Below are 12,386 nucleotides of genomic sequence, written 5' to 3' on the forward strand. Positions count from 1 at the left end.
TTATGAGATTAATCATAATAATCAATCATAGTATCTATTTAATTAATGGAAATGTCATTAAACAGGTGAACTTGAGCATTATTTTAAATTAGTCATAATATATACTTACTATTTTTGTAGTTACGAATATAGGTACATATTACAAACCGAAGGGGGGTGTTAGGAGTAAATTGAAGGAGATAATAGCCAACAACGGCACCTTGTAGTATGTCGCTGCAGTTTTCTCCTGGATTAAAAGACATTATTCAGTAAAATGATAGAATTGGAACGAACACCTGCTTGCCCGTCATGCCCCCGCGATGGTTGCGCAAACCCTTCTGTTTCTTCAGTCCCCAAATCCTCGTAGCTCGCGCGCGAACTCTCTTTAACGCTTCAAGCAAGCATTAAGCATAGCGTCGAATGGAGAATTTGCTGTCTATAGTAAGATTTTAGGTACCTAATATTATTTTCCCATTAGTCTATTAATGATGTGATGTAGAAGAGAGGATTAGTAATATTTTGACCGAGTAGTTTGCGCCTCAGCATATTAAGGGAATTGCCGACCCTAAGAGTCGAAACTTTGCTTTTCGAAATTAGTAATTGGTATGATCCTTACTCTTGTCGGAAAAGTATTGGCATAGAAACAAGTCCCTCTACCATTTCCTGTGCCAGTCTGAATATAAATCCTTACAATTACCCACTTACTTAGCTCGGAACTACAAGAAGTAGAAAAATGTCTGGTTGCCTAATTAAACAGTATCATGAATGCAAACAAATGCACATGCAAACAAATACACAGGATATAACAAAAATAGTGGGGATCCGTTAAAGGGCAGCATATTCGGTATCGTGTTCTAATTAGGAAAAAGAAGAAGAAACAAATTTTGACGTCCAAAAAAATTTCTTTTTCCATGGGGCCCAAATCGGCCAAAGGCCAAAAAATTTTCACGTCAGAAAATTTTTTCTTTTACTTTTTTCCAAAAGACGATATCGAATATATTAAACGGATCCCCCCACTATTTTAATTACATCCTGAATAATCTTCTATTTGCATATTATGATTAAAAACATGAGGTATCAACTTACAACGTTAAACTCGTCTAGACATTTCTTTAAATCCAATTAGATTGACCTCCAATAAGATTTTTCAATAAAATAAAATTTTGCTTATCTATTTGTTTCAGGTTACCACAGCTTGCCGTCTCTGCGAAGATATTGTGCCTCCTGATGGTAAGTTATTATTCTATTTAATTGAAGTATTTCGGAAGGTAAAATTAAGTATTTAATAAAAAGATAAGTCAGATATAGATATTTGACTATATTTATGCCTTATCAGCTTATATAAAAATAATAATAAGTAACGCAATTTCGAAACTTTAACATATGTATGTACCTAAAAGATTGTGCATTCTCGCACTCTAATCGTAATCTATTGATAACCTAATAGTTAGAAGTCTAAGTGGAATAAGCGGGCATGCAAAAGGTCAGTTAACTGGCAAGGATTAGTAATTTCAATCGCGGACTATTCTGTTCGCATTAGCCACCGTAATGAGAAAACGTCAGCCTTCCGAGTGACTCGTGCGACTAAATGAAGTGCATTTTTATGACTTGATTATGTACTTTAAGGCATGAAATAATCATTAGACAGTTACTGATGTTTGTATTTCTACAATATGAACGTTGAATGTTAAGTACTTAAGTGTAAAAAATAACTAAAATATTACGGTACGATTCTACACAAATTTACCTAAATAAATAAAAAATTCGTAACTCAGAACGAATATTGGTCATAAACACACAAATAAATATCCCTTACCGGGATTCAAACACTTCAAGGCCACTATTGTCACTAACGATTAGCCTACGAGGAATGTTACTTTTCAACACACTTGCTCGTAACATGCAAGTTATTGAAGCGCTTTTAGGCTCATAATCCTCGATATTAAACATTATATTATAGAACTTGTTAGGCAATTAATGATAATTTGTCTGACTTAAGAAAGTAACTGATTGCTAATAATATGTATGGAAACGGAGCCTTCTTAAATTTGTCGAGTAGATTTTACAACACGGACTGGCGGGCGCCCGTGTCCCGCCGACCGCCACGCGCCAGCGGCAGGGTTGAGGCGCGGGAGGCAGTATGAGTTATGACAGATGCAAGACTGCATACTACCTGTTTTAACAGTTAAAATTTGATTAATATGAGTTTCCTTTTTTTCCTCGCAAGTGTGTTGAAAAACGTCATATGAAACGCGTGTGCATTGGTAATTACACACATCGTCTTTCTTATTGCGCGTTCGCTTACAGCTCGCGCGCACAATATCGCCTCGTGTGTAATGACCAACGTAGCACAGTTGTATCACAAATTTTGTAATCAATATTTCTGATGTGTTTGACATATTTTAAATACCAAACCTTTCCTACATGGATGAAAACATTTCCTTGTCAGTTTAAGATTTCCTTAATACAGTTGATGTCTTCTTTTTATTTATTCTGCGAACTTAATAGAATCTCAAATGATTACAATAATTGATTAAAAAAAAGAAAACGGCACATTTGCGTCAACGACATTGAAAACACTTTTATTGTTGAAACTCGTTTGCCTTTATAAATATTTGAACAATTTTCGTACAAAACCAGTTGAGCGGGATTTTTTTATTGTTTTAAAAATCCGTGAGCTTTAATCGTGACCCCCATTTAACTGTTTCGACTGACATCTCTAAGCCTTACAAATTTATAGTTATTTGTCAAAACGATTTTTATATTTTTTGCATATCAGAAATATACATTTTTAATTGTTTATACTTATATGTTTTTTATGTGACCTTATAAAAACAGAGGACGTTAGCGTTACCAATCTGATGTCAGATTTTTCAACTTCACTTCACTGAAATGTTTTTTTTTTCTTGTGTTAGTTATTCACACACAATCTTAAGAGGAAAGGGGACGGCCGTTTCTCCATACAAACTTAGTCCTCATTTTCCTCTCTGGATATTGACATTATGGAAAATATTTTTACATAATTTGATGTATATTAACCCTACGACTTTTTTAGATTTTTTGATTATTGTAAAAATTAGGAACGTAAAATAGTTTTCATACAAATTTTTAAATGCTCCTAACTCTTATATTAATTAAAAATTCGAAAAAAGTCAAACGTAGGGGCAAAGCTGTGGGGTGTAATTGTGTTAAAATATTTTCAATAATGTTAATATCCAGAGAGGTAATTGAGGGCTATGTTTCCAACAAGGGAACAAATCAAATTATTTCATGAAATATGTTTATTTGTGTTTTTTAAGTAGTCACACTACTAATATGTAAATTATAAACTGAAATAGATATGATACACATCACGGTGCACCGGTGCCGTGCCGGATAGCATACACCAGAGAATTTGGGACAGGTACCGCCGTGGCCGGGTGGTCTAGTGGTGAGGACTACGTTTGTATGAAAAGGCGATTTCGCACGGGTCCTCCATTTTCGTCTAACCCAGATCCTAATGATGGAACCATGAGAAAACCACGGATAATAGGATAAGTATTTATATTTTGATATATAGAATTCCTCTGAATATATTTGCTGTTAGATTTATTATGTATTTCCTGCACTTGTATAAGAACTAAAATATACCAGAATGAATCGTTAGTATTCTTAAATTAAGTACGCACACCGGTGGCTATGAAATTAAAATTACATTATTTAAGCAACATCGATTGCACCCACATACATCATTGAAAAATGGCTATGGTTTTCCTCAAAAGCTATCATCACATATTCTGTTTAATTCGCCGGTGTTCCGCGAACGCTGTGTCGTGAAGTAAATAGTTTCTATATGTACATATAATTTAATACATGGGCTATCAGAGCTTCACTCACTGGCTGTCGCGCCCCGTAATTACCTGCGCAAGCAAACACTCTTCGATGAAGAAATTTACCTTCAATCTATCGCCGACCACTTTTCTAATGATTGAACGGTGTTTGATTTAATGATATCCCGTATTATTCATTAATGAAGTGGAGGTAAGAGAGCTAAAGGGGCGAATTAAGGGCGAGGACGAATTATTGAATTCAGAGCGTAATTAAGGAAGTAGGTAATAAATAATGAACCGGAGTTTGTAATGCAATTGATTTCCGGACAAATATCCCGTTATTCTAATATGCTTTAAAACAATGAAGTATAAAAATAAATAATATAGCTTATTAGTTTTCATGTTATAAACTAGTCCTAATTATTCATATATTAAATAAACAGGAGAGTTTTAAAGCAAAGAACAACTAAGTTCACCTAAGCAAGAATTTTAGAAGACGGCTATTATGGATGTTACACACCTACCGAATGAATAGACTGAGGGATCATGGCGATTAGATACATACAATCCATCGAGTGTTTTAAATTATCACAAAGTATATGCATTTTATAGGGTTGAATGTATATGCATTTTATTCAGATTCGCGTAGTACCTATACTGCTGTGTAATTAATTTGTAGGTATTTTTATATGTCTGGTTAGACAATTTGGTGTAAACAACCCTCGCCCGCGCAGTCAAGCGTGGCCGTCACTGCCACTCACTGCTCATTCAAACGACCACTAATTAATGGATCCATTCAGATTGTGAACCAATCTGAAATTAAAAAAACCGGCCAAGTGCGAGTCGGACTCGCGCATGAGGGGTTCCGTACCATTACGCAAAAAATGGCAAAAAAATCACGTTTGTTGTATGAGAACCCCACTTAAATATTTATTTTATTCTGTTTTTAGTATTTGTTGTTATAGCGGCAACAGAAATACCTCATTTGTGAAAATTTTAACTGTCTAACTATCACGGTTCATGAGATACAGCCTGGCGACAGACGGACAGCGGAGTCTTAGTAAAAGGGGCCCGTTTTTACCCTTTGTGTACGGAACCCTAAAAATAACAAAGCATGAAGTGGGGTGTTTCACGTCCGTTACCCTAATTTTTTTTTATAACACGTCAGTAAACAAGCATACGGCCCGCCTGATGGTAAGCAGTCACCGTAGTTCTTACCTACTAACAGGCCAATTCGAGTTTTAGTTATTGAATCTGTTTCCGATATGATACTGAAATGTCGGAACATTTCTTCAACCAAAAACGTCACTTGTGACACCGACAGATCAGTATCATATCGGAAACAGATCCAATAACTAAAACTCGAATTGGCTTATACGTATGTTCTTAATATAAGAGAAATTTTTGTACAACTCCGTAGTTGGTACCTAGTACCCTAGCTGAAAATACAATTTTGCAGGTTAGTGTCACATCTCTGAAGTAAATGTCTGAGCGCTTCAACTGTGATTCGAATTTGAAACTATCGCCACTTAAAAGTACCTACAGACGATAAATTGCTCAAATTACAGGAAGGTAATTTACCTAAATAGGTGTTGTTTTTGGCGAACAATCAAGACATCGTTGATTAACTAGGTACATATGGCACGTGAAACGTGTAAAAATATTTACGGTTGTTACTTAAACTTGTCTACATTTTAACATAGGCTTAAAGAGCAAATTATTCTAATCATGACATTAATCAAATACAGTAGTAGTCACCTCGCCTTTTTTTGTAAACAATTACTTTTTATTTTTATCAAATCTGCAAATTCCCGTTCAAACATTAAACACGCTTCCATTAAACTGTTTGCTTGTTTTATCTACCGAAAACAATTATTACGTAGCCGTTATCTGTCGTGTGTGTGGCCGGTTTACCCGCCAAACGAGGCATAAACCTTTAGATAAGAGTGATGGTAGGTATCTTAACTGGGCACTGACTAGCGAAATGCTACGGATATGCAGTTTGGGGCCTCGTAGCTCATAGATAACCAAAAAAAAGGACCCATTACACATATACTCAAATTAAGCTAAAAATATTGCATGATGACATTGCATATGACATTTTGATATTTTTGTATTACCCAATGAAGTTGAAATAAATAATCATTCGCTTGCTTCAAATTTATTTGGGGTCGTCGTATTTCTTTCATATCTAGAAGACAGACGTCATCAGCTTCATTTCCTTCATATTGGTATTGTCTCTTGCGTAGTCCATCGCGTTTAAGATTATTAAAAACCAACCGGTTAGGTAATATGTTAAAATTGGAACCATAACATTGCAAACCTTAATTAGGATTCCATCTCCAGCGTGACTGATATCATGAAACTACACAGAACAGCTCTATTAACATCTACGAAATTAAATGCACTTTCTACAGATCCCACAAATATCAGACTTAACTATTAACATAATGAACGTCATTTATAATACATATTTAGAAAAGGGACCGTTATTTCTAAATGTGACTGTTTTGACGTGTTATGATATGATTACGCGTAGTTTATATCAGTATTAATATACAGATTTCGAAATTTACGCTTTGGATCGAAAGTAGTATGTGCATAAAATGTACTTATTCTGTATTAACTAGCGTTATAAGTTGATGTACCCGAGACGATACAGTTACAGGTTGTTTGATGTTTTGTTTGGGCGTTTTGTGATCATCGATACGGTAATTATGTGAAAAGCGACTAAGTATATCAATGTTAAACTGTCATAATTATTCTGCTGATTTGCTTAAAAAACATCATTATAATAATTAAGGCTCGGAAAAACGCCCGCCATTTTGAAAACATATAGCTACAACCATGATTTAGGACCCATTTATGAGTCAAAAAGGTTCGTTCACATCTACCGACGTCATTGGGTCATATTCAATGGTTGACAATTTGACATTGGTTTAAGGAATTCCCTGTTGTACGGAGCAGGGTTATGTTCTTAAAATGTCGGGCGTTTTCCGAGCCTTGATAATAATGTACTGAAATCAAATGCCAGGTAGGTGTATAGTCATTTGTGTGTATATAAAGGAAAATACCGACCAGGTACGACTTTGTATGTTTTACATAAATTAGTTTAAGAATCTTAAACTGTGAAAGTCGTCTTCTTAATGTATCATGAGGTTTGTGCGTGTTACATAAGTTAGATCTAGATAAGTACTTTACCCAAAAAAAGGTACTTTAAGCTCCAACGTGTTTACCTGTGCGTCTATTTTTAACAAATAAGATGTTTAACGGCATTTTTAGGAAAATTCTTTAAAATTAAACCACGCGTTCTGCGTTTATTCAATTTAAGAAAATTAGCGTCTCATTTTTTATCTTAACTACATTTTATGTAACTGTATCTAACTGAGGTTAAATTTTACGTAACTGAAAATTTGTACCCAAAGCTGGATTCAAGAACCTACGACTTTCTGTCTCATCGAGACTCGTTATTTAATCAATTGAGCTACCAGGACCAAGAACTCAATCACTACTTATATAACTTTTTTTGGAATGAACACATTTGATACAACTGCGCACTTATTGAAAATAAATAAACTGAAAAAGAAATCACTACATTTCTGGTTAAGTATGTTTACAGTACATATGGTGCTACTTTTTCGCACTAGTGCGGAAAGTGCACTTTTTGTGCATATGTCGAAAGTTTAAAGGGCCATATGTACTGTAAAACGTTGTTCGATACACGTGCGAATAGGTAATTCGCAACTCGTGTCGATTTAAAACACTCCCTGTGGTCGTGTTTTAATTTATCGCCACTCGTTTCGAATTTCCTCTTTTCCGCACTTGTATCGAAAATAACTATTATTTGTAACTTCGAAAGGCTCGCGTACTGTCAGTTAAATAAAATCCGGTGTTAAATATAGTTTTATTTGTGTACCTACGAATGTGTCCAGTGTCGTATCGTTGTAAACTAATTGATTACAACACTAAATTCCGACTTTATAATTAATTAAAGAAACAGTCGAAGAAAGTCTTTCAACATTAAAGAGTATAAGTAATCCCAGTATTGTTTACACAAAGTTCACGTGAAATGCAATATGGCTGAGCGCCGACCGCGTCGCGGTAGCCTATGCTTTCCCACCTGAATATGACACCACCCGCCCGCATTCAAAACGTCCAAACGCATCCTTTAACACTAACCAACAAGCGACTTTCTCTTAATCAAAATAAGGTTAACTATCGCTCGTATTGCACATTCCGAACCCTCAGTATGACGGATTAGCCGAGCACGCCTGACCCATTAAAACGATCGATTGTTTCCTTATTGTGGTGCTTGAAGCCGTTGTTTCTAGTAATAATTATAAATTTAATGTGATTAAGGATCGAGGCTCTATCCGAAGGCCTATGCTGACAAGGAAATAAATATACTATGATACAATTCAAATTGTGTGCGTCGACATTTGATCTGTTCCACGGTAACTGGTAGTGACATGAACATTAAGATTGCCGTGGGCGCTGAAAATAAATAACAGTACTTGTTGACTGATAATACGTGTCCGTTAAAGCGATTGGCTACAGAAACCGTGAAGGCGACAAATCGTCTGAACGAGAAAACTCGTCGTTCAGTTTAGGAAAATGAGTGTTTCAGGCTAATATACGATTGTAGGTACAAATATACTTAACAGCGTGATAGATAGTGTTCGTCTTTCAATCGTGTGGTGTTAAAAAGTGACACATGCGTTTTTACGTGCATAAAGCCATCTGTAAAAATTGCTAAGTATTGTTGATTTATAATAAAATAGTTATAGTTACGTATGTTTGGTTACTAATGATTGATACATACATTCATTATCCCCGAACGATTGTAGTTTTATGAAAGTTTAACTTAGAGTTTTAGCAGTTTTAAATATGAATAAACTGTTAAACGCACAATAATACTTACCTACTACTATTAATGTTACCTACGGATAACATTTTTTTAACGTTTTATGCAAGTATTCTTTAGCTTTCTCATCATATTCAGGCTTCTTCGGCTCAATAATGTTAACAGTCTTGGCCAAATTCATCGGTGGCCGATGTAACTGTATTGTGAAGTTCAGGGGTTCACGAGATGCCGATCAGATCTGCGTAATGAGTCAGCTGAGGCGCCATTACGGGTGAAAGCCTAAGAGTATCATTCCTGCTGCTTGCCCAGTGCAAGGGAGTCAAGTCCTGTGACAACCAGTATAAACTGCGCTGTACAATTACATATTGTTGTTATGGAATCACAGCTCATATATAGAATGGTTTTCTTAAGTATTTTCCTAAACTACGCTTGCATCAAGGGGAATATATGGTCAGAATAGGGAAACTAATTCAAGCTATCACACCGCGATAGGACATCGGCCACACACAAACACGGATCTCACGATTTTAGCTTTTTCATTAGGACTGGGTAAAGAGAAACTTCCTTGCGATTAACAGACATGGTGTCAACAAGTACAATAGTAAAATTACGTAAGTTATCTTCTATTCACAGTTTTATTTATTCGTGTCATCAAAAGGTCACGAAATAAAAAAAACTAAAAAATAACAAAATGGGTTCTGGAGCCCAATTTTTCGGACGCAGTTTTCACCGATGCTCAAATTATGGGAATTTGTTTCAGCAGTTTCCTTCACTGACTTTTGACAGCAACACAGAAGCGACAAATCAGAAACTAAATTTTTGGAGGAAATTTGTTTTGAACAAATAAATGATTTATTATTATTATGTTCGTCCTTTACATAATCTCGGGACCACGGGGTCCCGGACATTTGGAAGGCGTGCGTGAGGCCGAAGCCAACACGCAGAGGCCCCTTGTAAAAAGACAATTTACTCTAAAAGGTGATGTGACACCAACCGACGATTATCCCTGTATGCACTATAGTAGTGCACCCAAGGACATATTATTATTATAAAAACTTTTATAAAAAAAAAGATAAACCGACTTCAAAAAGGATGAAATAAAATATTATCCTTTTTAGGGTTCCGTGTTTAAGTATATGCGTTACCAACTGATATTTTTGAAGTCGGTGCCAAGCCAAATTTTAAACCATATATTCATAATGATTTTGGTGCAATTCGATAAAGATACATAGATATAGAAGTGTCCTACGTGGGCGATCTCGTTGCGAACGCGAACGCCTTGGGCCGGCCGCGCCGTGCCGCGTCGCTTCGCTTCGCGTTCGCGAGTGTTCGCCTATGTAAGACGCAGCGTACACGACGACAATAAACGAACTTTCTGTACACCTCAGAACAGAACACACGGTTGAACCTTCTTGGCGCAGTTCGTACCATGCTTGTCGGCACGTTAGTGTAAATTTTATACGTTTTGTCGTCGTATTTTTTTAAAGAGCATTTCTTACTAATTCTTGAACAGTCATAGCACGCAAGTGTGCGATTGGGACTGTCGCTTATCCAGAGGACTACATTTCAAAATATAAAACAATTCAAGGAACCTTCATGCAAAATTTCAGCTAAAGCGGTTCAGTTGTTTAGCCATGAAAAGGTAACAAAGAGGCAGACATAATTGCTTTCACGTTTATAATATTTGTACAGTTGTAATGGGATTTATAGACATAAAGCTGATTATTTTTGACTGGTATTGTTACTACTTGGAGTACTTGGCTTGGCACCGACTTCAAAAATATCAGTTGGTAACGCATATACTTAAACACGGAACCCTAAAAAGGATAATATTTTATTTCATCCTTTTTGAAGTCGGTTTATCTTTTTTTTTATAAAAGTTTTTATTTTTCCATTTTTAGTTTTAAAACATTGTTAAGAGCGTGACGCATGAATGAAAAACATAATGATGTTTAACTGTAAATTCGTAAACTTTATTAAATAATCAGAATTTTCCTCGAGTCCGTCTGGGAAATCATTCCTGTCACTAAATCCATTCTCCGCCCCGCCACTGACCCAATCCCTCAAACCCGGTGATCACTCAACCTCACAGCACATCAACCCCTGATCACTGAACCCCTCGACCCTAAACCACCAACCCTTCAACCGCCATTCCCCGACCCCTAACCCCAGACCCCTTAACTTCTAACCCTAACCCCCGATCCCTTAACTCCCAACCCCACAGTCCCCGACCCATCAACTCACCTCCCCTCAACCCCCAACCTCAAACCCCCCAAACACTAATACCCTCTACCTTCACCTCTCAGTCTCTTTGGTTGTTTCCAACACTACCTACATCAAAAATCATAATACACATACGAGGGAAGTTATCAGTAGCCTTACCACGAGTTTGACATTGATATATTCGCTATCGTGTGCGTAACTTACTGTTTATGCATCTCGCTCGTACTAGCATATTAGTGTACAAAGTAAGTTACGAAGAATATTTAGTGTCAAACTCGTGGTTAGGCTACAGTTGCACTACATCAAATTGGTGGTTTTGGGGAGGAAATGCTTGAGTTACTTTAGAAAACACCGAAATTACCACACACGTGCCTTTAAAAATTGAGGATTTCCCTCAATTCCTCACGGATTCCATCATCAGATCAAAACCAAAAATATTACGAAAACACCTTGGATAGGTAACTTCTTTCAAACAGAAAAAGAATAACTCAAATCGGATCATGGGTGCCGGAGTAATCGCTGAAATCATTATCATCAAAACAATCATCATCATCAGCTCCACTTCATCAAATTGGTGGTTTTCGAGAAAAAATGCTCAATTTGCTTAAGAAAACGACCAAATCACCATACATGTGCCTTTAAAAATTGAGGAGTTCCCTCAATTCCTCATAGATCCCATCATCAGAACAGCACCAGATTAATGTGGGACCACGTTGGAGGTAGTTCCTTTCAAACAAAAAAAGAATTGTTCAAGTCGGACCACGGGTCTCGGAGTATTCGCTGAACATCCTACAATAAAAAAATCATCAACACTATCTTCAAAACAATCATCATCATCAGGTGCAATTCATCAAATTGGTCGTTTTCGAGAGAAAATGCTAAAGTTGCTTATGAAAACACCCAAATCACCATACATGTGCCTTTAAAAATTGAGGAGTTCCCTCAATTCCTCAGGGATCCCATCATCAGATCAGAACCAGATTAATATGGGACCAACTTGGAAGTAGCTCCTTTCGAACAAAAAAAGAATTACTCAAATCGGACCACGGGTCTCGGAATAATCGGTGAACATACATAAAAAAAAAAAAAAAAAAAAAACAGCCACAACCGAATACAGAACCTCCTCCTTCTATGAAATTGAAGTCGGTTAAAAAACAGATCAAATTTCAAAGCCAATAGAAGTGTCAATTTTAAAATTTGTTTCTAGAAATGCATCAAATCTTTCGTAGTATTTAATAATTTAATCTTTAGTTGCATAGACATTTTTCATTTTCAAATGCCATGTCACCAGATTTGACGTCACACGAACATATTCAGTTATTAGCAGTTACATTATGTGATACCAAGTGATACATATTAAGTATCTGACGCTGCTGATTACGCACGCTAAATTCCTTAACCAAATGCTTCTTTTGCCTTCCTAAGTGCTTAACGGTATTAAGTTACTATCAAACGTATGCATGACGCACATTACGATACTTAACTGAGACTCAAGACCAGTGACTAAAGTT

The 12,386-nt window shown here is 36.2% G+C and overlaps 1 protein-coding gene across 3 annotated transcripts in view; it reads left to right on the top strand.

Annotated features, from left to right (window-relative positions):
• The window catches only part of LOC134744666 (uncharacterized), a 118,391-nt gene that overhangs the window by 82,865 nt on the left and 23,140 nt on the right, over window positions 1-12,386 (top strand). For all 3 annotated transcript variants that reach the window (XM_063678569.1, XM_063678570.1, XM_063678571.1), the window contains one exon: window positions 1,164-1,209. In XM_063678569.1, coding sequence (XP_063534639.1) covers window positions 1,164-1,209 — 46 coding nt within the window. The remainder of the gene's footprint in view (window positions 1-1,163; window positions 1,210-12,386) is intronic.

Source organism: Cydia strobilella, chromosome 10 (assembly GCF_947568885.1).
Source record: "Cydia strobilella chromosome 10, ilCydStro3.1, whole genome shotgun sequence".
NCBI classification, from domain to species: domain Eukaryota; kingdom Metazoa; phylum Arthropoda; class Insecta; order Lepidoptera; family Tortricidae; genus Cydia; species Cydia strobilella.